This window comes from Rhizoctonia solani, chromosome 2 (assembly GCF_016906535.1).
Source record: "Rhizoctonia solani chromosome 2, complete sequence".
In the NCBI taxonomy this organism is placed as follows: Eukaryota; Fungi; Basidiomycota; class Agaricomycetes; order Cantharellales; family Ceratobasidiaceae; genus Rhizoctonia; species Rhizoctonia solani.
Window position 1 is genome coordinate 160,412 of NC_057371.1, and position 22,896 is coordinate 183,307.

The 22,896-nt window shown below is 44.6% G+C and overlaps 7 protein-coding genes across 7 annotated transcripts; 1 reads left to right on the plus strand and 6 right to left on the minus strand.

Annotated features, from left to right (window-relative positions):
• Positions 1-734: 734 nt before the first annotated feature.
• RhiXN_04661 (Retrotransposable element Tf2 protein) lies at positions 735-3,768 on the minus strand (the record flags this gene model as incomplete). Its single annotated transcript, XM_043324478.1, has 3 exons — positions 735-2,004; positions 2,049-2,500; positions 2,560-3,768. The coding sequence occupies 3 exons, from the start codon at positions 3,766-3,768 to the stop codon at positions 735-737; spliced, it is 2,931 nt and encodes a 976-aa protein (XP_043176897.1).
• A 461-nt stretch (positions 3,769-4,229) lies between these two features.
• On the minus strand, positions 4,230-5,534 carry RhiXN_04662 (Retrotransposon gag protein; the record flags this gene model as incomplete). The annotated part of the gene is made up of 1 exon (XM_043324479.1): positions 4,230-5,534. One exon carries the CDS (start codon positions 5,532-5,534, stop codon positions 4,230-4,232), a length of 1,305 nt encoding a protein of 434 aa, XP_043176898.1.
• Positions 5,535-10,197: 4,663 nt separating this feature from the next.
• RhiXN_04663 (pathogenesis-related protein PR5K (thaumatin family)) lies at positions 10,198-11,230 on the minus strand (the record flags this gene model as incomplete). The annotated part of the gene is made up of 6 exons (XM_043324480.1): positions 10,198-10,202; positions 10,283-10,490; positions 10,539-10,687; positions 10,746-10,911; positions 10,959-11,072; positions 11,132-11,230. 6 exons carry the CDS (start codon positions 11,228-11,230, stop codon positions 10,198-10,200), a joined length of 741 nt encoding a protein of 246 aa, XP_043176899.1.
• A 918-nt stretch (positions 11,231-12,148) lies between these two features.
• RhiXN_04664 (pathogenesis-related protein PR5K (thaumatin family)) lies at positions 12,149-13,129 on the minus strand (the record flags this gene model as incomplete). The annotated part of the gene is made up of 5 exons (XM_043324481.1): positions 12,149-12,171; positions 12,225-12,432; positions 12,487-12,635; positions 12,696-12,975; positions 13,028-13,129. 5 exons carry the CDS (start codon positions 13,127-13,129, stop codon positions 12,149-12,151), a joined length of 762 nt encoding a protein of 253 aa, XP_043176900.1.
• A 3,020-nt stretch (positions 13,130-16,149) lies between these two features.
• On the minus strand, positions 16,150-17,132 carry RhiXN_04665 (pathogenesis-related protein PR5K (thaumatin family); the record flags this gene model as incomplete). The annotated part of the gene is made up of 5 exons (XM_043324482.1): positions 16,150-16,172; positions 16,231-16,435; positions 16,492-16,640; positions 16,691-16,973; positions 17,034-17,132. 5 exons carry the CDS (start codon positions 17,130-17,132, stop codon positions 16,150-16,152), a joined length of 759 nt encoding a protein of 252 aa, XP_043176901.1.
• A 719-nt stretch (positions 17,133-17,851) lies between these two features.
• Positions 17,852-19,276, minus strand: RhiXN_04666 (uncharacterized protein; the record flags this gene model as incomplete). The annotated part of the gene is made up of 5 exons (XM_043324483.1): positions 17,852-17,994; positions 18,047-18,294; positions 18,344-18,519; positions 18,578-18,722; positions 19,215-19,276. 5 exons carry the CDS (start codon positions 19,274-19,276, stop codon positions 17,852-17,854), a joined length of 774 nt encoding a protein of 257 aa, XP_043176902.1.
• Positions 19,277-20,504: 1,228 nt separating this feature from the next.
• On the plus strand, positions 20,505-21,797 carry RhiXN_04667 (uncharacterized protein; the record flags this gene model as incomplete). Its single annotated transcript, XM_043324484.1, has 1 exon — positions 20,505-21,797. One exon carries the CDS (start codon positions 20,505-20,507, stop codon positions 21,795-21,797), a length of 1,293 nt encoding a protein of 430 aa, XP_043176903.1.
• Between the last annotated feature and the right edge of the window lie 1,099 nt (positions 21,798-22,896).

A 22,896-nucleotide genomic window follows, 5' to 3' on the forward strand; every position in this document is an offset into this window, starting at 1 on the left:
CAACAAGCTATTGCCTAATATAGGACTTATCAGCTAGTGGGATCCAACAATGCTCAAGGCAATTGCCAGATAAGGGTTTGGACAAGACCAATATAGTAAAGTGCACTAATGCTATAAAGATAGCAGGGCAAGGAACCTTTGACAGGGACTGGTATGCTCTCAGGCAATACTCTTAATTGTATGTCTTAGGGTAGTAGATGTGGGATGGGGATAAGAGGTCAAGTTCTGAGGCTTAAGGCTCTCAGAACCCTCCTTATATATTCTACAGAGAAGGGAAGTGTCACAACTAAGCTTGGACCTATGATACAAGTGGGTTTAAAGTCCGTGGCCCTATCACCAATGGACTATGAAACAAAGAGGGGCAACAAAGGCCCAGGGGGTATGGTTTAGGGTAGAGGGCAACAAGGGCCTGGTAAATGATGCTTAAGTAAAGTGCACTAGGCTCAACAAGGGAGCAGGGCAATGGGTAAAGGTAAGCTTAGGATGAATTGACAAAGAGGTCAAGTCTTGCTGTTTAGCGGCAACTTGACCTGGCTTATATACATGGAGAAAGCCACATCAAAAACAACAGTACTAAATAGTGAGTCATTTACAATTTCACATCATATATCAAATATATCATGTGATCTTGATGAGTCATAAATATATACCAGAAAAGGAAACTATATCGGAAAAAAGGTAGAAAATAGTATAAAATCATGTCATGCCAATGAAGGTCATGACATTACCCCTCTTCAAGCTCCAACTGCATCAGGGTACTCCTTATGGAACTCTTCTTTTGCTTCCTTGGCATTGGCCACATTATCAATTGGCTCCCAGGAATTGCTTCCTTCATCATATCCTTTCCACTTAATCAGATACCAGAGTTTCCTTGTTTTACCACGTCCTTTCCATTTGCTATCCAGGATTTTTTCAACCTCATATTCCTCCTCTCCTTCTTTTGTGATAATGGGTGCAGGTTGGGGAGGGTTGCGTCCGTGAGGGTCAGGATGAAATTTAGTAAGAAGATTGATATGGAACACAGGGTGTATGCGCATAGTGTGGGGTAATTGAAGTTTGTATGCGTGTGATCCTATTCTTTTGATTACTAAGTAGGGTCCTAATTTTTTATGGCTGAGTTTCATTGAGGGTCTGTCTGTGGATATGTTTTGATGACTCAGCCAGGCCTTGTCTCCTACTTGAATTTCATCTTCGTCTTTATGTCTTTGATCATAAAAATACTTCATTCTTTCCTGGGATAATGATAGAGCTGCTTTGACTTCATTGTATCCTTTTTCTAGAAATTCTGCATGTTTGTCTGCGTTTGGAACTACCTTGTCTGATTTTTGACCAACCGAAAATCTTGGATTATAGCCATAACAAATTTGGAAAGGGGATTTGCCTGTGGAAGTTTGCTTTAAATTGTTTAAAGCAAATTCAGCCAATGGTAGTAATGCTACCCAATCTGATTGGCGATGATTCCCAAACATTCGTATAAAGATCTCGGCTTCTCTTTGTATGCGTTCAGTCTGTCCATCTGTCTGGGGATGATACGCCGTGGAATATGTTGGCTTAATGTCCAGCCTTTTATAGAGATGACGAATGAATTTGGCGTTAAATGTGGGACCTCTATCTGAGACTGTGCTTTTGGGGAGGCCATGTAGCTTCCATATGTATGTGACAAATAGGTTGGCAATATCAATGGCAGACAACGTGGATTGGGTGGGAATGAAGTGGACCATTTTTGAGAATTGATCAATCACTGTCAGGATAGCATCAAAACCTTCTGAAACCGGTAGTCCCACAATCATATCATAAGCAATGTCTTCCCAGGGGCGTTCAGGAATTTGCAATGGTTTTAACAGGCCCACAGGTAATTGATTTGTTGGCTTGGACCTGATGCAGGTTTCGCAGTGGCTGACGTAAGAATTGACAAACTTTTTCAGCAATGGCCAGTAGTAACTCCTGGAGACAAGTTCTAATGTTCTAGCTTGTCCTGGATGTCCTGCCGCTAATGCATTGTGCCTAGATTCCAGGATGAGGTTCCTAATAGTGTCATCCTTTGGTACAAATATTTTCCTTGAAACCATAGTAAACCTTCTCTCAACTCCCAGTCTAAGACCTTTTCCTTGTTCTGGAGTTTGTGTAGAATTTCCTTAAGGCAATCATCTTTGTAAATGGCCTTGCCAATTAGATCATTGATTTCCTGATCCGGAGTTATGGATGCAATAAAAAGTTCCGGTTTTAGGAGAACCTGGTTCTCTACCCCCCCTTCAAGGGGTACCAGATCATAGCGTCTTGAGAGGATATCTGCCTTTTTGTTTTGTGCTCCTGGCCTGTAGATAATTTGGAAATTGTAATCCACTAGGAAGTTGGCCCATCTAATTTGCCGTTTATTCAAAGATTGAGACGTGGAAAAGTACTCCAAGTTCTTATGATCCGTTAGAACTTGGACTGGCAATTCAGATCCTTCTAGCAAATGGCGCCATTCTTTAAATGCTCTAATGACCGCCAACAATTCCTTGTCAAAGATATTGTAATTTTTTTGGCAGGGGATAAGGATTTGGACAGATAGGCTACTGGAGCCAATTTCCCTTCAGAGTTGCGTTGGGATAGTATGGCTCCTGTTGCATAGTCTGATGCATTGCATTCCACATAGAATTGCCTTGTGGTATCCGGTTGTAGAAGCAATGGTGCTGTCGTAAGACATTTTTTCAGACCCTCAAAAGACTGTTGTTCTGCCAAGTCCCATTTCCAAACACTGTCTTTCTTGAGCAAGTTGTACAAGGGTCGTGCCATATTGCCAAAGTTGGGGATGAATCGTCTATAAAAATTCACAAATCCTAAGAATTCCTGGATATTTTTGACATTCTTAGGTGTCGACCAATTCATTGCATCTGTGACTTTAGACTGATCAACTTCTATGCCAGACTCCAATATGATGAATCCTAGGTAATCAATTTTTTTGACGTGGAAATGGCATTTTTTGATGTTGCAGAAGAGATCATTGTCCTGTAGCCTCTTTAGTACTTCTCGCACATGGGCTTTGTGATCTTTTTCATTCAAGGAGAATACTAAAATGTTGTCCAGGTAGATAATGACATAGACATCCAAAAGGTCTTGGAATATTTCATTCATCATGTCTTGAAAAACCGCCGGTGCATTTGTTAACCCAAAAGGCATGACCAAGTACTCAAATAATCCGTATTTTGTCTTGAAGGCTGTTTTCCATTTGTCACCTTCTTTGATTCGGACTAAATTGTACCCTGCTTTAAGATCAAATTTACTAAAGATCTTGGCGCCTTGTAACTTCTCAATAAGATTCTGTGGCAAAGGTAAAGGGTACACATTCTTCTTGGTCATGCTATTTAAGCGCCGGTAATCCACACGCATGCGTAACTTTCCATTCTTTTTCTTGACAAATAAGATTGGAGAAGCCATAGGAGACTTTGAGGGTTGAATCAATCCAGCCTTGAGTTGCTTTTCAATAGTTTCCTTGAGTTCTGCATCCTCCCTTGGGCCTAGGCTATAAATGGGGCCATGTTGGGGTTTTGCGTCAGGGAGCAACTCAATAGCAATATTGTAAGGACAATGAGGCGGTAGTTTGGATGATTCCTCTTCTAAAAAGACTCTAGAGAATTCTTGGTAGGGAGTGGGGATTTCTTCTACTGCTTTGAGTTCTAAAACAGCAGGTGCAGGTAGGCAATTATTGGAACAGTATAACAAATTAAAGACAAGTGTATGTTTTTCCCATGATATTTGGGGGTTATGCTTTTTTAGCCATGACATTCCTAAAACTAACTGATGGTTGCCAATGTTTGAGATATGGCATTCTAGTTCTTTGGTATGGTTACCAATAGTGCATTTGAAACAAGTGAAATGAGTGATTTGGCTGGAATCAATTTCTTGGCCATCAATAACGCGGAGTTTTTTAGGAATTGGATGAAGGTAGGTGGGAAGTCAATAGGTTTCTACCAAAAGAGGGTGTATGAAGCACGACGTAGCTCCAGAATCAATCATGGCTTTTCCTTGAAAAGGTTTAGCCGAAAAGCTGGATTTTTGGGTTTTAGGAGATTCACACGGATTTGCAATAAACAACGCATATATTTGAGAGGAATTACATAATGAGAATATTTCAAGATTATTGTTTACATGGTGCAAATCCGCAAGCATACAGCCAAGTGCCTTACTCCTTAGTCAGCCTTGGCTTTTCCTTTTCCCGACTCCTCCTCATCAGAGACAACTTCAATTCAATTTTCTTCTTTAGGCCTTTCCCAAGACCATTCAACATTAGCCACATGTCCAGACATGGGCTTAGAGGGGCAACTGCGTGCAAAATGACCTTTTCCACCGCATACATGGCATGTGAGATTTGAAAATCCTCTCCCATCAAGATCCATGGGACCTGGACCTTTAGAGTTTGAGGCTAGAATAGGAGTAGGTGCAATGATGGTTTTAACAGGTGCAGCCGCAGCGGGGCGTTCATCTTTCTTAAGGGAGGGGAATGGAATCATTGTGTCCTTGGATTCTCCATTCCACCTGACATTTGGCATGTTGCCAGAGGTAGTGCAAACAATTGAAGTAATAGCGCCTTTCTTGGCGCGGCGAGTGGTTGGATCAATCATATAGACATTGTCCCCAACATTAAGACGAGTACAAGTAGGAGTGGGGTTGGAAGTAGGGGTGGAGACAGTGTTGGAAGACGTACAAGCAGCGGAGACAGATGGGTTGGAAAGACGAGTTGACTCAATGTGGTTGGCAATTTCTTCTGCCTTGTCATACACTTGTTGAGCCGTAGCACAACGCCATTGGAACATAGTGGAAAGCATGATGTCCTTGATATTGTTTTGGAGGCCATTGTAGTACTTATTGCGTAACGTCTCATTGCTGTACCCTAAGGACACTGAGTACTGTTGGAATTTGCAAGTATATTCTTGTACTGATGCTTTCTGTCGTAAATTATTCCATTTTTGGCAGTACTTCTCATCACAATTTGTATCTACGTAATGCTTTGTGAACTCGGCCCAAAATGTATCAATATCTTCCAATAAGGGAACCGCCTCTCCCCTGAACACCTTCCTTTCCTTGTATGGGCGTACCCAATCTTCCGCAGCACCTTCAAAATATGACGTTACCCACAAGATTTTTTCCTTGTGGGATTGATTGGCCCCTTTTGCCCTTATATAGGCTTGGCAGGCAATAATGAAGTTAAGGGCGTCCTCTTTCTTGCCATTGAACTTATTGGGCTTGGCAAATTTTAAATCTGAAGACGTAGAAACAGGTGAGGAAGTGTGGGCAGTGGTGGCTGTGCTTGTACCAGCAGGTGGGGGAGGTGGAGGCGGGGCCATGGGACGAGTGGTAGACATGTGGAGCAATTGATCTTGCACCACCTGGATGGAGGCAGCAGCCCCTTGAATTTGATTAGAATAAAACACATGTTGGTTACGCAACTGATTGCGATGTTCCTTGAGTTCAGCCCTTAGCAATGCTAATTGATCATGTTGCGCTTTGTAGGCTCCTTGTAATTGCAAGAATTCTTTTTTTAAAATAATCATATTTGGGCAACCATATCAAGGAGTTCACAATCTGACATTTGATCAAATGACATGGGAGAATATACATGTGGCGGCACAGCCGCAGGGGCAGGAGTATGAGTTCGGGAAGATGGGGCAGACCACCCTGATTGGATTTGGGAAGAAGACAAATTAGTCTCTCCCATCACGCCCAAACCAGGCATTGTCATATGAGACTGCAAAAAACTCATATTCTTTGTAATAGTGGATTTGCCCTTTTCTGTCTTGGGTGATATCCTGAATAGAACAATGGAAATTGTCTAGCTTGATTTCTTTTTCAACCAGCAGTTGATCCTTTTCTTCAATGCGCCTTTCTTGCTCTTCAATTGTAAGAGCTAAGTCTCGATTGTGAGATTCAAGATTGGCAATAAGGTTCTTTTGCTCCTGAAGATCTGCCTTGTAGATAGTATTGAGGCGCTCGGCAAATGATTTATGATGTTTGATATGGGCAATAGTTTGGACTAGCCCTGGTTCTTTGATTTGAGCAATATGTTCTTCTAGGTTGTTGATGCGACCAACTAATACGTGGTTAATGTTGCTAATGGTTTTTTCAAGGTAGAGGTAGTGGGTGACAATGGAATAAGGCCAAAAGATGGCAAAAAGGATGAGATCTAAAAAATCAAACACTAGGATGCGTTCCCAATATGAATTGGTACTTGATCAGATAGATGAAACGGATTTATAGCGCTAAATACTAACTGTTTGCTTCCCCACTAGCGTTAGACTATCCCTATACTAATATCAGCAGCTGTGTACAAGCGTGATTATTAATCGGGTTTTTAGTAAGCGGAGGTTTGGCTGACTAACAGCGTATGGCTAAGGGTGCGGACACCTTGGTATGCGGACGATTGCTGGCAAAGGGCTATCCCGCAACCTTACTGGTACTTGTATTCCTGTCTTTGATTATTACACAGGGGCTACAATGTGATACCGTTTCAGGTTTTGGTGCTTATCTAAGCGCAGTTCTTGTTTGTTGACAAGAGTACGAGTAACAAGACTTGACCTAGTGTCACGACTAAGCTCGGACCTATGATACAAGTGGGTTTAAAGTCTGTGGCCCTATCACCAATGGACTATGAAACAAAGAGGGGCAACAAAGGCCCAGGGGGTATGGTTTAGGGTAGAGGGCAACAAGGGCCTGGTAAATGATGCTTAAGTAAAGTGCACTAGGCTCAACAAGGGAGCAGGGCAATGGGTAAAGGTAAGCTTAGGATGAATTGACAAAGAGGTCAAGTCTTGCTGTTTAGCGGCAACTTGACCTGGCTTATATACATGGAGAAAGCCACATCAAAAACAACAGTACTAAATAGTGAGTCATTTACAATTTCACATCATATATCAAATATATCATGTGATCTTGATGAGTCATAAATATATACCAGAAAAGGAAACTATATCGGAAAAAAGGTAGAAAATAGTATAAAATCATGTCATGCCAATGAAGGTCATGACAGGAAGAGTAATTACATGTACAAACATAACAACAAAGATAAGGTCACATGACCAGAGATAAGAAAACAAGATCACATGGCTAAAGGTCATGTGATGAGATAACATAATGAGCGCTCAGCGCCTAAATAGCATAAAGATGCATATATCCATAAATCTTCAAGAAAATAGCGCATATATTCACTATTTCTTCAACTTAGTGGATTTTAAGGTGGTCACACCTCTAGGGCATGACAGTATGGACTTACTGACCGCCCACTTGATCAACACAATCCCATTCCTGGGCCCCACAAAAGTTAACCCCCAGCAATGTCAGATTTGCCGCTTTGGCCCTAGCTTGGAGTAGAGTACCAACAGCAGTAAATATTAGACAGCAGTACTTCCCTGCTGTTGGGTCCTCTACCCTCCGCCGCTACCTCCAAGAGCTGGGTTTATGGCTGTACAAACGCCACCAAGTACCCCTGCTCACTTATTGGCATAGAAAAGCCCATTGCGCATGGGCCCACAGTCAATTATTCTGGCCACAATCATGCTGGGACAACATTGTCTTCTTGGACAAAGTCCAAATCAAGTTATTTGGGGCCAACAGCGGCCAATATTATTGGAGGCAACCTGGTGAGTCCCTGTATAATCCCCAATACACCAAAAAGACAATATCTTATGGTGGCAGGGTATCTTCATTTGGGGGTGCATTACCCAAGAGGGAGTTGGGCAATTGTACCTTATACAATGCAAGCTGAATGCCCTGGGATACATTGAAATCCTTGGGGACACCTTCTTTGGAACCCTCACCAACTATAAAATCACCCCATTTGACATTACATTCCAGCACAACCAAGATCCAAAGCATACAGCCAGGCTGACACAATGTTGGCTTGCCAGTTGGGGCGTAAGCGTCCTCCCATGGCTGTCAAAAAGCCTGGATTTGAACATAATCAAGAATGTCTGGTGGCATCTGAAGGAGCGCATGCGTACTCACCAACCTCCTGCTTTGAATAAGGAAGAATTATGGAAAATAGTGAGGGACAAATGGAAACAAATTTCCCCAAAATATATTGGCAATTTGTATGATTCATTACTGCATCAAGTACAAGCTGTGTATTTAGCTAAAGGTGGAAACACCAAATACTAAAATTTGTATCCAAATTATTCAGTTTTGCATGTCATTTTGGGTGCATGCATGCAGTTGCAGGTGCAATTTGAAAATGCTCAAAAAGAATGAGCCAGCCCAAAAATTTTGCTCACATGTATCTCCACAAGGAGACTTAGTTTCAATCTAAAATTTTGTATATATGTTCTATACTACTGTATCTACAAAATTTACTATTACATTGTAAACAAATTCTCAATTGTGCGGGTGATGCATGAGTGTCATTGATTTGAGCTCATGTGGCTCAATCTTTTTGGGCGCAAGTGTATGTGTTGAAGATGAATGTTGTATATAGTTATGCATGACATGGCTGGGTAAACCAAGCAGCATGGCCAAACTACATAACCAAAAATGGTCTTACATATTGCTATTATTGCCATTTTAGTACTACTGTTTGGGAGCTACTCAGAATGGCCTGCAGCCACAATGCCAAGCGTAAACTGACAGACAAACAGACGCCTGGGCCAGGGCCTGAGAGGTGAGTGTGACTCATGGACTGAGTGGGGCATACAAGCTTGACATCCCAGTAACAGGGGATGCAGGTGGGAAAAAAGCCACTGAATGTGTTGCTAGAACCATCTGTCAACAGCATGGTGAACCCCAAAAGTGCAGAAAATCCACATAATGTCCAGATTTTGCCAGACATCTGCACCTAAAATAGCAGAATCTGCACCTCAACAACACACAGGGGTGAGTTGAGGATGCGGATTCATGGAAAAACTGGTCAGATTTTGCCAACACTCCGCATATAACGGGCGATTTTTCACGTTCAGAAAATCCGCACTTTTGGTGTTACAACCCCCTAACATATACCATTCGATTTGCACAATTTTTCTATTATTTTTAGTATTTTTTACGGACTCTTTATCTTTACTTTTTCAATCACGTGATCTTGGCGCTTAAAATGCCAAGATGCCAAGCCAAGATGCCGTGCCAAGGGCGCTTAGGAGAAATCCATGCTTCTGCGCAGCCCGCAGCATGCTTCTTTATGCCCTTCCTTTCTCATGCGCACAGACCATGTAGATAGTGCGCCCTTGTCTATATATACAGCAGGAAAATTGCTTGGGAACACCAAGTCAATTTTACCTTGTCTCTTACCCATTAGAGAAGGTATCCAGCCAGCTAAGTAGCCGGCCCTCAGTAGACAGAAGACACTTACCCCCTCACCTTACCTACCACACCTCCAGGCTTCTGGCCCCCTCTGCATTGACAGTAGATAGTTAGTTGTTGCCCTAAGCAACTTAGTAGTTAGTAGTTAGCCTTACTTAGTTAGATTACATAAGTAGTGTAGTAGTACAGCCTTAAGCGCCCAACCCCCACTAGCAAGTACCCACATTACAGTGGTGTACAACATTTGGGGTCCACTGTGCAGTAAATGGTCAATGCTCACAACAGAGACCTTGAGCACCACCACATTTTCAAAATGTGGCAATCAAGTTTGCTCCTTGGCACTGTGGTGTGATAAGATCCTGAAAATTGGTACATCAGTAAAAGATTCCTTTTTCAGTAGGATATGGTCTGAAAATTACAATGCTAGTATGCCTCTCTCAGCATGAATCAGACTATGGAAGAATCAATACCTAAAATCAGTATGTATTGATGTTGACTTCAGCTCAATTCTCACTCAAACACGCGCACTGATTCTCAGCATTATAACCTTGTACAGTGTGGGTTAGTATACAGAAGCTTTGAAAGCTTGCCAGCATTACCGACTACGGTAAACGTTCATATTTATATGGTATTTTGGTCGTCACTCGGGTTTCCCTCTTCCAAATTTAAATTAGATGGTGACATTTTCAAAATTTAGTAGTGCCTGGAGCTCTATGGTCCATGAGTGCCGGCTTCTTAGCCATGGTGGGACTTCACGGGTTGCGTAACATCACCTCATAGCGAGATATAGGAAGGTTTTTTCGTGGGTTGTATTCACTGATATGTTAAACAACCAATTATGATATGAGCAACATAACTACAGATTTTCAAGGCCGGTTCTCAGTTAGCAATCCGATCCGATCCGATCCAACCGTATTACCGTTAAACAGGAATCTGCTAAGCTTTACGGGCAGAAGGTAAGGGTGTCTTATTTGCGAACAGTAAGCGATTTTGCCGCACATAAACAATATTAGACACTTACAGTCTGCCCTCTTTGAAGCAGGGCATGTGAACAACGCAGTGCCGCTAGATTCATCATATGCATAAACGTATGACCGAGGGCAGCGGTCCTTGAAGTACGAGTAGTATTGTACTCCAGAAGGAGGACATGTCTGAGGCGTGCTGTATTGTCCCGAACAACAATTACGGGAGTTAGCTTGATTCCCATCTAGATTGGCGGCGCAAGCAGACTGGGTCCGATATAAGAATATGGCCCAGCGAAAAGATCGAGATCATACCTTGCATCCAACTGGGAAGCCAGTAGAATCGAATGGCCCTTTGAGGGGGGCGGGGCAATCAGGACCAAGGTCAACAGCGCAGTCAGCCACAGGGCAGCTGGCAGTGTTAGTGATGCGCATAGGCAGATTGTAACCATCGACCAGGCTGACTGTCCCACGTTATGATATGTGAGCCATCAATAAAAGACTGATTGACTGATCACTAACCATCATACCAATCAAGACCATCAGCAGCGTTAAGTGTCCACTCTGCGACACTAGCCGGGGGCACACCAGTCCCGGTGCGCGAGTCGCACAACAAACCTCCATTGCATCCTCCGCTCAAGCACGAGTTGGGACCTGGGTTCGTCGAGAAGTTGCAGTTACGGCGGCCCTACAACACGGGTTAAAACGAATAAATATATATGGGACATCACGCACCCAGATACGGCCGGCCTTCCAGTTGTCTGGAACGTTGAAGGTGCGCTTAGTGAACGCGGCAGCCTCCCATCCAGTTTCGATCCCAGGAACAGCGTTTCCAACGTTCAAATCAGTCTAAGTCAGTAACAAAAGTCAGTTCTTGATGATTTCAGGTTAAAGCTCCAGAGACATACAAAGACAGCAGGCCAGATAGTGAATGGGCATGCATTGTATACTGTGAAAGTGCGCCCGAGGACAGAGCCGAAGAATGCAAGTAATGCGACAGATCTCATGGCAGAGGTTCCAGAGATGATTATAAGTTGACGGTGCTGGCCCAAACGCAGGGAAGCACCTTTTATTCACGCTGGCCCAGGCAAACATGCAAGCGAGCAACGAATTTCAGAATACGTCGATCCAGTAGGCACACATCACAAACACCTTCTAGTTGTGCCAAGCTAAACGAGATAAAATTTATCTAAGCGAGTGAAAAAGACCTTGTCTTTCAACCGGTAAAATTCAAACTGCGTTCAAAGTTAGCACAGTCCATTACTTTGATAGTCATGCATTGCAAATAGAAATTCCGGTTTGAGGCATGCCAGATATTGACTGAGGGGAATTCTCGTAAGGTTTCGGGCCGGAGGATGGTACATCTATGAATTTTTTCGTAGCTCAAGATAGCAACAAGTTATGAGACCATTGAGGGCCTAGTCGTGTTGTGTTGAACTTCTCTGTTCTTGGGGGTCAGCTGGGCCCAGGCCCAGCTCTTCACGTGATTTATGCGTGAGCCGGTTACCCAGACCAACTAGCTGCTCCTCATGTACGAAGAAATATGCGAACGTGCCCCACTTTATAAATACAATCTTTCAGTAGATGGTCGTACTATTATTGGGCACACCTATGCCACACTCGTGACCAGTGACCCCGCACTCCCTGTGCACACTACAAATGGAAATTCACATTAGACATGGCCGAGAATCCAGTGTGCCAGCTCACGTATCCATGGTAGGTCTATGAGCACATGCTCACCTTAGAGTCGTCATATCGACCCGAGCTGATCAAGAAGCGGCGACCGAGAGTTCTCGAATGTTATTGTCAACTTATTGAGCATGGGTACTGCAGGATGCCGTGATGGCAGATTCAACTTAAATAATGAGAAGGAGAAAGTATATTATCTAGCCGATGTATACATGTATTCAAGTCTTTTTGTCCGTTCAAGGGCAGAAAGTAAGAGTGTCTATATGCAAACTTGTCAATCTAATGACCCATAAATTGATGGAGAGCACTCACAATCAGCCTTCTTCGAAGCAGGGCAATTCCACAAGGCTGTGCCGCTTGACTCGTCATAGGCATAGACGTAGGACCGTGGGCAAGCATTCTTGAAATACGAGTAGTACTGAACGCCAGAGGGAGGGCAAGTTGCGGGGGTGTTATGGGAGCCGGAGCAACAGTTACCGGAATTGGCTTGGTTCCCATCGAGGTTCGCAAAGCAGGCAGACTATGGGTTTAGTGTGAGTGGTCTGTCGGAAGACGGTCACTTCTAGGGACGTACCTTGCAACCAACTGGGAAGCCACTGCTGTCATAAGGCCCCTTCAAAGGAGCAGGACAGTTTGGCCCAAGATCAACCGCGCACGAGGCGACCTGACATCCAACGTTGTTGGTGATGCTCATGGGCAAGTTGTATCCATCGACCAAGCTCACTGCACGTCCGAACACGTGTCAAAACATGTGCAACTTACATCCCGGTATTGTTGACTCACCATCGTACCAGTCAAGCCCATCAGAGCCGCTGAGGGTCCACTCGGCAACGCTAGCCGGGGGTACACCAGTGCCAGTACGAGAGTCGCACTTGAGACCGCCATTGCAACCACCAGTCAGACAGGAATTGGGACCTGGGTTGGTAGCGAAATTGCAGTTGCGGCGTCCCCAAATACGACCAGCCTTCCAGTTGTCGGGGACGGTGAAAGTACGCTTGGTGTAGGCAGCAGCCTCCCAACCAGTTTCGATAGAAGGAACAGCAGAACCGACGTTGAGATCAGTCTGCAAGCGGAAATTAGTGTTGAGCACTATATACGAGTCTCAGTGAACTTACGAAAACAGCAGGCCAGATGGTGAATGGACAGGCGTTGTAGACGGTGAATGTACGCCCGAGAGCGGAACCAATGAAAGCGAGGAGGACAGCAGACTTGACCATTGTGAAGGAGTTGTAAGCAAGTATGTAGAACTAAGCGTCAGGTGCTGTCTTTGGCCTTATGCGATAGCACCTTAAATACTAACTAGATATCGAGTTCTAAGTGAAAGATTTTCTCCGTCTCTCCAAAAATAGCATCAAGCGGCACGGGAAGTTTGGAAGCTTCGCCAAAATGCAGCATGGATAGAACTCAACAAGCGAGGACAGGCGGGGACGCCGGAAAAGGACACCTATTAACACATGATATTACATGTTTGAACAAGAAGTGACCATAGGCTGCTTGGGCTCATGAGACAACCAGGATCAAGTCGCTTCAACTAAGCGATCGAAGGCAGTGGGAAACAGAAGCATTCGGGTATTAGATAGGTGCATACGCGGTTGAGAGAAAAAACGTTCATATCAAGATTATTTAGAAGTGCATCATGTGGCCGCGTATCACAGGTTCAGTACCAAGTAGACTGCGGTCTGACCAGTGTCGTGGTCAAGGACAAAACGGCAAGTGCCTTGGTCACGTGGACGTGATCCCAGCATATTTCGAGCGGCCAGCTCGGATCGAGCGTCAACCCAGCAATACGCCGTATCTGTTTATCTATTTGTATTATATAATTCGTTTTCAAGGTTGAATATCTCAATCTTTTCCTCATGGCCAGTGTATAGCCCAAACCCTACTTGGGATTGTTTAGCAGTTATCCATCGTGCTCGTTTATTTCATGCGGACATATGTCAACACACAACACCAAGCATGAACAAGCTCCTGTCTCAATTGAGTATATAAGCTTTCTCGGTCAAGAGTCTTCCAACGACACAATCCCGAAACTTGCAAGTTAATGACGGCTCAAGGTCACTCCTATCACGCTTGGCACTCGGGCCTTGAATATCGAAACTTGTGCCTTTAACGAATAACCGATTTGTTGGCGACTGGGGGGCAACCGATAATTAGAGATAGGAAATCGAGCATAATTTTCTGTTCTTCATGTGCAGATAGTGATTCCCATGTGCGCCACACATTCGTTGAATTCATGAAAAGACACAAACCAAAGATTACCGTACTATCTTATCCACTATCAACCCAAAGCGACTGTTCCAAATATATAACGCTGACCCTGCCTCGACCACCTGATCATAAAGTTGTATCAGGGTTAACTCATAATCAGCGCCGTTTGAGTCGTCGTAAGGATAAACAAAATAGCGAGGGCAATCATTTTTAAGTATAAATAACATTGGACACGAGAAGAAGGGCAAGTCGCAGGGGGATTTTGATTGCCAGTGCAACAATTGAGATAATTGACAGGATTTCCGTCAAGATTTGCTATGAAAGCAGACTAGCTATGTATACTTAAGACCCTAAACATATTAGGCTCAAACGCATGAGTTCACCTTGCGTCCAGAGACGGTTCTATTTGCATTTATAGACCCCTTGAGTAGGTCGGGACAACTGAGGCTGAGGTTGTCAATAAATTCTTGAAGTGCACAGCCGACGTTGTTGTAGATCCGCATTGGCAAGTTGAACCCATCCACAAGACTCACTATGCACCCGCTGTGCTTAGTACTTGCCTGAGTCCTAAGAGTTTTATCTTGAAGTCTATATATCTTACCACCCATACTAGTCATAGGCATCACTCTCGCTTAGTGCTCATTCGACAATGCTGGCTGGCTCGATGCCAATCCCAGTTTTTGGATCACACCGTAGGCCACCAGTACAACCGCCGGTTAAACATGCGGTTGGTCCGTCCTTATTTACAAAATTTCATCCAGTGCGTCCCCGAATGCAGCCAGGCTTCCATTTATCGGGGACGATGAAAGAAAGTTTCGAACCGGACAAAGCCTCCCAGTCGGTTTCAATCATGGGAATAGTCGTGCCGATAATGAGGTCGATCTGAGTAAAACAATAGATATAGACCAAACCTGGTGAGCCGTGAATGCTCACGAACAAAGCTAGTCAAATAGTGTGTGGATGTGCGCTATGTGCGGTGAATGTGAGGCCTAGGCAATAACCAGTCAAGGCAAGAAACAAAACAGGGATCATATTTCTGATACTCGAAGTACTATAGAATAATGAATGTCGATGAACTCTTGGGTCGAATATTCACTTTTATATTGGGTTACCCATGAGAACGTAGCCGCGGGTGCTCAAACATAGTCGAGAATATTATCACATCGTATGGGCAGCGCCGTCAACGCGCATACATTAAATAGAGCCAGCCCGAGAGCTCAATGCTATGGCCAACTCATAGCTTTACCGGCGGAAATATTTCTATAGATATATCAGGGTTCTAGTGGGTAGACTCGCAACGATTAGCCGGTCGGGGGTGTCGGGCGACAGAAGAGGTCGGGTAGCCCATATGCCAGAACAGTAGCAACCCTTGAAGATGATTTTTACTTTGAACCATGATTGTGAATATACAGCTAATACTTTTGTATATGAAGCCTTCATGATTGCGGGTGACTAAGTGCGGGTGCGCCTGCTCAAATCAATTGCAATGGCTACGTGGAGGTTTTCATTAGAGACCCGAGGTAAACTGAAGCTGGAGGCAAGAAAAGCCGCTGCCGCATTATCAAAAAGAGTGATAACCCACTCAGGAGGGTAGGATAGCGATGTGTGAAATATTTTTTGGAATGTCAGCAGTCGCAGAAAATAAACTGTATGGAGTTCTGGTATAGTTCTCTTGCCATCGTTTACTACGTAATCCCGACTGAGAACTATGCCAACGATAATAGTAACGTATCATTCATCGTTTCCCCCTGAATGATAGCGCTAGGAGATACCTACAACTAAGAACCAAAGGGCAAGCTACTGCGTTCGACTCCGTATATCAATCATTTTGTAATTGCCCAAATGATTTAGATACACTCACTCAGAGATTTGGGTTCATGCGCATATACCTACCCGATTCGTCACCCCAGATCATCTTACTCTTAATACCGACCCTTGAGTTTAAAATCATATGGATTGTATACAATTAATACATAGCATGCTCAGGAGCGTATATCTAGCAAGCAGGGAGCTCGAAGGAGCTTTAATTTCATGGGCAGAACGTTACAGTATCTGTATTTCAACCCATCAGCAATTTTCCAAAAAATGAAGGCTGAACAAGTCAACTTACAGTCGGCCTTCTTTGAGGAAGGGCACGTCCACAACGCAGTACCGCTCGACTCGTCATAAACGTAGACGTACGACTTTGGGCAAGGATTCTTAAAGTAAGAATAATATTCGACTCCGGATGGCGGGCAAGTCGAAGGCTTAGCGAATCCACCGGTGCAGCAACTTGATGAATCGCTTGGGGGACTGAGTTGTGCTAGGCAAGCAGACTGGAAAACGAAAGAAAATTAATATAGAGCACAGGGAAATTGCATAGCGTTTTTACCTTACAAGCAGCGACACTTCCATTTGAATCCAAAGGTCCCCTGAGAGCCTCAGGACAATCCTTGTTTAGATTCACGGTACATTCGGCAACTCCGCACCCGCCAGTGTTGGAAATACGCATAGGCAGGTTGAATCCATCGACCAAACTCACTATCTCCCCACTTCATAAATAGCCAATCTTTGCGAGCAACTATACTTACCATCCGTAAAGTCGGACCCTCCAGTATCACCCAACGTAAATTCGGCAAAGGTGACAGGTGGGAGGCCGACTCCCGTTCTTCCGTCGCACACCAGCCCACCGTTACATCCGCCTGTGAGACATGAATTTATACCAGCAGGTGTCTTTGAGAAATCGCACTGGGTACGACCCCAGATGCGTCCAACCTTCCAGTTATCGGGGACATTAAATGAACGTTTTGAGTATGCCGGCGCTTCCCACCCATTTTCGATCGCAGGAACGGCGGAGCCAACGCTCAGATCAGTCTAACGCACGAAAACGATTGTGGATAAGCACGGAATAAAAATTAGTTGGCAGAAACCTACGAAGATAGCAGGCCAGATGGTAAATGGACACGCGTTATAGACGGTAAATGTGCGGCCGAGGGCAGAACCAGCGATAGCAAGGAGAACTGCAGTTTTCATATTTTAAGTTGGTGTACAAGGTCGTACGGAAATGTTTTAAATATTGCTCGACATACTGCACCGGACTATGCTTTATATACGTCCCTTGCGAGTCAATTTTGATCGATCCATGCTCATGACCAGGCATTTGTTAGCTTCGCCGAAGACCGTAGGCCTGTGGTCCGAGTGGGAATCTTGCTACCCGTGCAGTTTACAAAACAAGGCAAACTCGGTGTCGGTTCTGTAAAAGGGCGTTAAGTTATCCATGGCCATCCCAGCTCCCATAATAGTTGGGTATAAGCTACTTCTTACTCGAATCAACTCGCTTCGGTTGCCCGATCGGGCAAGTCGGCCAGAGAACAGTTCGGTTGTTGAACACAGCGTTCGGTTACGCGATAGAACTCACACAGCAAGCGTTGTCAAGTAGTTCCGTGTTGGGTGTTACGAGGGGGCAGCAACCTGATGGTTAAACAGCATGATACTTCCTTAGGTAGATGAGATAGAGACACCCACCGACTGCTTAGTAATGTCATTGGCGCCACGATAACTTTTTCGTCAATAGCTTAGGTAGTACTGCATCGATCATAGTGTAATATCTTAGGGAAACACGCCGATCGTATACAGCGACTATCACTATAAGATTGTACATCATTAATCGGGCGTACAAAGACCATACATCATAACGAAAATGTCCACATTCGAAGAGTCTAAAGTTCGTAGATCTACTGTCTTGGTGGTGTTTAGAGGACAAGCACCACAAAAGAAGCGACTCCAGTGAGGAGCGCGGCAGCGGACCAGGACCCAACGGACGAGAGGGCCCCGTTGGAAGATCCTTGTGTGGCACTATTGGCAGACTCGACGATTCCGGAGGGGGTAGTTCCATCTACAGCAAATCCTTTAGCACGGTAATAGGGATCATGGGTGTTTTGACATACCAGTATAGCTGCTACCGCATTGTCCGGCGACGGTGTTGTCCCAAGTACCTCGGTTGGCATCGTTGAGATGGGGGCGGATCAAGGCATAGGCAGCCTTGGTGCAATCGGTGCAAGTCACGTTTGCAGGAACTTCCGTGGTAGTGGAGACAAGCCTTGGGAGGACGGTTTCGATAGTGTTCTTGCTCAACGGTTGGCCTAACCAGTTCTCAATGCTTTGCAGAGTCGAAGTCACGCACAGAGAATCGCCACTAGCCAACACAATTAACGAGATTTTCTCGAAACTCCAAATCAACTCACTTCTTCAAGCAAGCAACTTGGCGCCCAACAGGATACCACTCCTTCACGTACTCGCTAATGTCTTGCCAAGTACCGGTGGTAACGCCGGCAGAATTCAAATCGCTCGAGCATCCGGTTGTAATGTTCGAGATCAGTGTGTCAATAGTCCCGTTTGTGCACGCCGGTTGAGCGCAAGTCTAACCATTTTAAGATTATTTACTATTGTGAGCTTTGTGTAAAATATGATTGGCTTACCGTCGTCAGCCAGTTGTTGATGGGAGAAACGAGGCTATCGTTGGAGTTGGTTAGAGCAATATTGATGAGGCCTGAGATACCAAGGCATTCTGCGCCGGGGCCCGTCAACACGGAAGCAGCGGTCGCTTGGCATGACGAGCTTAGACTACAATTTTATTGTCAGCAAATTAAATATTTACGAGTTTTGATCCAACTCGCCCAGTCAAACTCTGGGCAGAAGAGCCAACGACGGCGGCAGCGACGACAAGTCCGGTTGTGAAAATCATAATTATTGATCTAGTCGTTGTGCGGGAGGAGTATAACTTCGAGGGTCTTGGTTGCCGTGGTTTTATATACCTTTGACCAATTGGTCCGCAGCTGGAGACGAGGCGGTGCTGATCCCCGAAGTCAAGACCGAATCCACGCTTCGCGTCATCGAATCGAACAAATATAAACGCTCTTTGCCAATACATCGGCACCCTAGTCCAATAAGGCGGACCACAGCGACATTGTTGTCCCGAGGTATAGAAATTAGCCCACGGAAGGATGAGATAACTCGTTAAATATGGATTCGCACCCGCGTTGCGCAAAGAACCCTGGGTTTACACGGAAACATAGCTCATAAGGAGCCCCACCGCCTTATGAATGTATTGCTTACTTCTCCGGGTCGATCATATCCTCTTGATCTGCTTGTTCCGCGGGATCCAATGTCGTTGACATGACGGGGGTCACACAGCGAACATGCCAATACGTTTACAACAAGACGCCGAGTGCTCCAAGAGTATTCAAGTTTCCAATCCGCAGCATATGCAGAGCTGAGCGGTACACAAGAAGGCGTGGCCCGTGAGAGGCTAGGGTGGTCTCCATTTCACTTGAGCTCTTGTGTTTACGTTTGCTTAGATTGAGCCATACTTAAGCGCCAACAGAGCCTTGGCGCTCAGAATCGTGCGCTAACACTTGGCCTTCTCTACAAAATCCCGCTGGGGTTCGCGCGCTCGGTGGACACGCCTGGGGGCAGCAAGGTAATCCTATAGCTATGGACGACTGGGGGAAGCCCTAGGAGGCACAGCCACCCTACTACATCGGGAGTACCGATGGTTCTCCTTACGCTCGCCAAGGAGAGTAACGGATATAGCCCAGTCACCACGCGCCTTACTAAACTTGGAGAATATTGCATTAATCTCTTTAGATGCCATACATGCTAGGTGACTAAGGTTTTATGGAGCTCGGCGAGCCATAGGTACTCCTGAGCGCTTGCGAACCCCAGCGGGTTTCGTAGAATGTAAGCTTACGACCTTTGTCCTTGATGGGGACGCTAATCCACGTCCAAAACCCAAGGGGGTGGTTGTATTGTAAATCGTTGGATGTTGTTTGTTCAGATCCATGGTACCCATCTTGTTGTTCAATCATAAAGCTGCTTGAAACACAAAGCTTGTCGCTTTTGTTATGAGTATCTCAGCCAAACAAGCGTCAGCTAAATCGCAGTCCCATCGTTACCTCTAGTGAGTAACGAAACTGAGTTCAATCAAACCACCCGTGTTCAGATGTAACAGGTAAAATGGTCGCATACACACTATTCCACCGATTTTAAGTGATACTATAGTGATATGGGTGGTTTTGTTTGTGGATTATGCTAAACGATGTGTGTGTCAATAGAGCTTAGCCATTTTCTAGTGGAGCACGCATACGAGCCGCAAAAAAGAAAGAATTGGTGCGATTCCAATTACTTTATGATAAACAAAGCTGACGCAATGAGGTCATGCAGAGCTATCCCCTCAGCTCGCCAATCGTTTAGACTTACTCTCTTAGATCTAGGCGCGCTGAAACAACCACACGAGAGGCACGAGGTAGGGCAAAGGGGTGCCCCCCCCTAACCAATATACGTTATTCCCTCCCCTTCCTTTCCTCAATTCCTTGCAGCGTCTAACCCCCCTGACCAAGAGTTCCAATGTTTTTCTCAGCTCCTGTATCAACTTTCTTGTACAGCGGTGTGGCAGGTAGTATCTCAGCCGGTTGTAATAGCTTATCAGTTCGTCCACGACCTAATGATCGCTTCCGCATACCAAGGCCGCTGAGCTGGAACACTCGCCACGAGTGCCTAGGCGAGGAGTGGTACAACGAGCACAAGGGCAAGACTTTCAGCACACTGCAATATCGCAAGCAGAATGAAGCTCCCTGGCATGAGTTTATTCTTCTCTTCCTTGATGACAGGTCCGTATGCCGCGTCGAGCGCACAGGAATGGCCGATGAAAATAACCGACATGGTGCCCTATTCTCCCATGAAATCCCCGCGGTTGATTTTATGCAAGTTCTCCCCGCATCCGTGGCGTCTGACTATGAGGCCGGTCCAGTCAAGTCGATGCTTGTTACAGAAATCCGTTACCTTGAAGAAATCAAGTTACTCTCGGTCCTTGATATATGCTACGCTATGCAACTCGATTCAGATGCGAAAAAGTATACGCTATGGAGGTTCAATTGTTATTTCTTCGCGTGGTCCATTATTCTCATATTATCGCGACAAATTGCTCAATGGGACCTAGCATTTATGGGCTCAAAATGGGACGATGCTTGTAATGACGCCGCCAAGGCACTCGGTTTAGCATCCCACAAGTCATTCAATAACCTTGCTTTTGGACTTGAAGATTTGCTCACTGCAACAGGGGACAAAAGGATTTGTGAAATCGTCGCCCAACACATCCGGGGGCAAAGCCCTCTACTTAACAGGCGCGCAAAAGCACTTTTGTGGACAAAGCAAGCCCCAGATATTATAAGACGGCGCCTTGAAAACTCCATAAGACACTCAATCACTGAGAACACATTCCATATTCTTTTTCCAGAATTTGGGAGATTCAGCCTCCAGTCACCTATCACGCCTATCGAGCCAAAGCCTTGGGATCGCGACCAACCATCCACGGCCCATTATCCTACCTCAGCGCCTATATCTACCAAAAGCCATGAGCATATGGTACCAAAAACTGACACCCTTCCTGTTACACCAGCGAGATCGCACCCGTTCCCAACCCTTTCCGAGTTTTTCCACGCACCCATGTACCAGACTTCATCGTTAGTTCTGAGCGCTGTTTACGAAGGAGTCAGGATTATTTCTCAACCAGAAAGCCAAAATGCAGTGGGGATTCCTGCTATGGATCTTAGTGATTGGCGATCTCAACTAGATCGTCTACTTACTGAGACGAGCCTTACTGACCCGTCATACCTCCGGGATTTAACAACAACTCAATAAACTTTTGAGACACACTAATTTAAGACTCTTAAATAAAATCAAATTGAGTTTGATAAATGAGATAGGCATGACAAAACACGGGGATAATACAAAAAAAGGAAAAAGGAAAAACAAAAACAAAAAGGGAGGTAAAACAAAAAGTAAAACATAAGGTCAAAAACAAAGAAGGAATGCCCAGTATAGTAACAAATCCCCTAGAGCAATCTTATACACAACATCCCATGTAGTAGGTACATATTTACAGTTGCACACAAAAACATGGGATCTTGTTGTAGACACAGGACTAAGCAAAAACTGTTTTTGTTATAACACCAGGGGTTTGGTAATGGTGTGTTAACACACTAATAACATGTCATTACATAAATACATGTGATAACACTGGCATGATATACAGTTGTAATATCATGTAATACAAATTACACCATTACCAAACCCCTGATCTTACAACAGCCCAATTATATGTAATCACATGTTATTCCACCCCACATATTTTGCTGAGAACAGAAGAAGTGATTTTTACTACATTTTCTTCCTTTTAGGCAAAGTCCAACAAACAACATTTTCAATTTTGTGACCTTACTGTGAGCCCAGAAGGTGCAGATAATCCAGACCTTGGAGGAACACAGTGCCTTAGTGCTTAACCCATACACCTAACACCTCTGCCACATTACTAAGCAGTACTACCATCTCTGCCTCAGTCACATGACTGACACAAACTCATAAGTAGGGGTGCTGATGAAGCAGGGTTCTTGTTTGGCACAGCATTTGATCTTCTATTGTTAATAGCACTGACTTATAAATGTAGCTAGTGTGACAAAGGTCAATTAAAAAAATCACTTGAGCTATGTAATGTCTTTCCTAATGACTTCTTGTAACCCTAAGTATATCTCAGCAAAAACTGTTTTTGTTGTAACACCAGGGGTTTGGTAATGGTGTATTAACACACCAATAACATGTCATTACACAAATACACATGATAATGCTGATGTGATGTACAGTTATAACACCATGTAACACCAATTACACCATTACCAAACCCCTGATGTTACAACACCCCAATTACATGTAATTGCATGTTGTTCCACCCCACATATCTTGC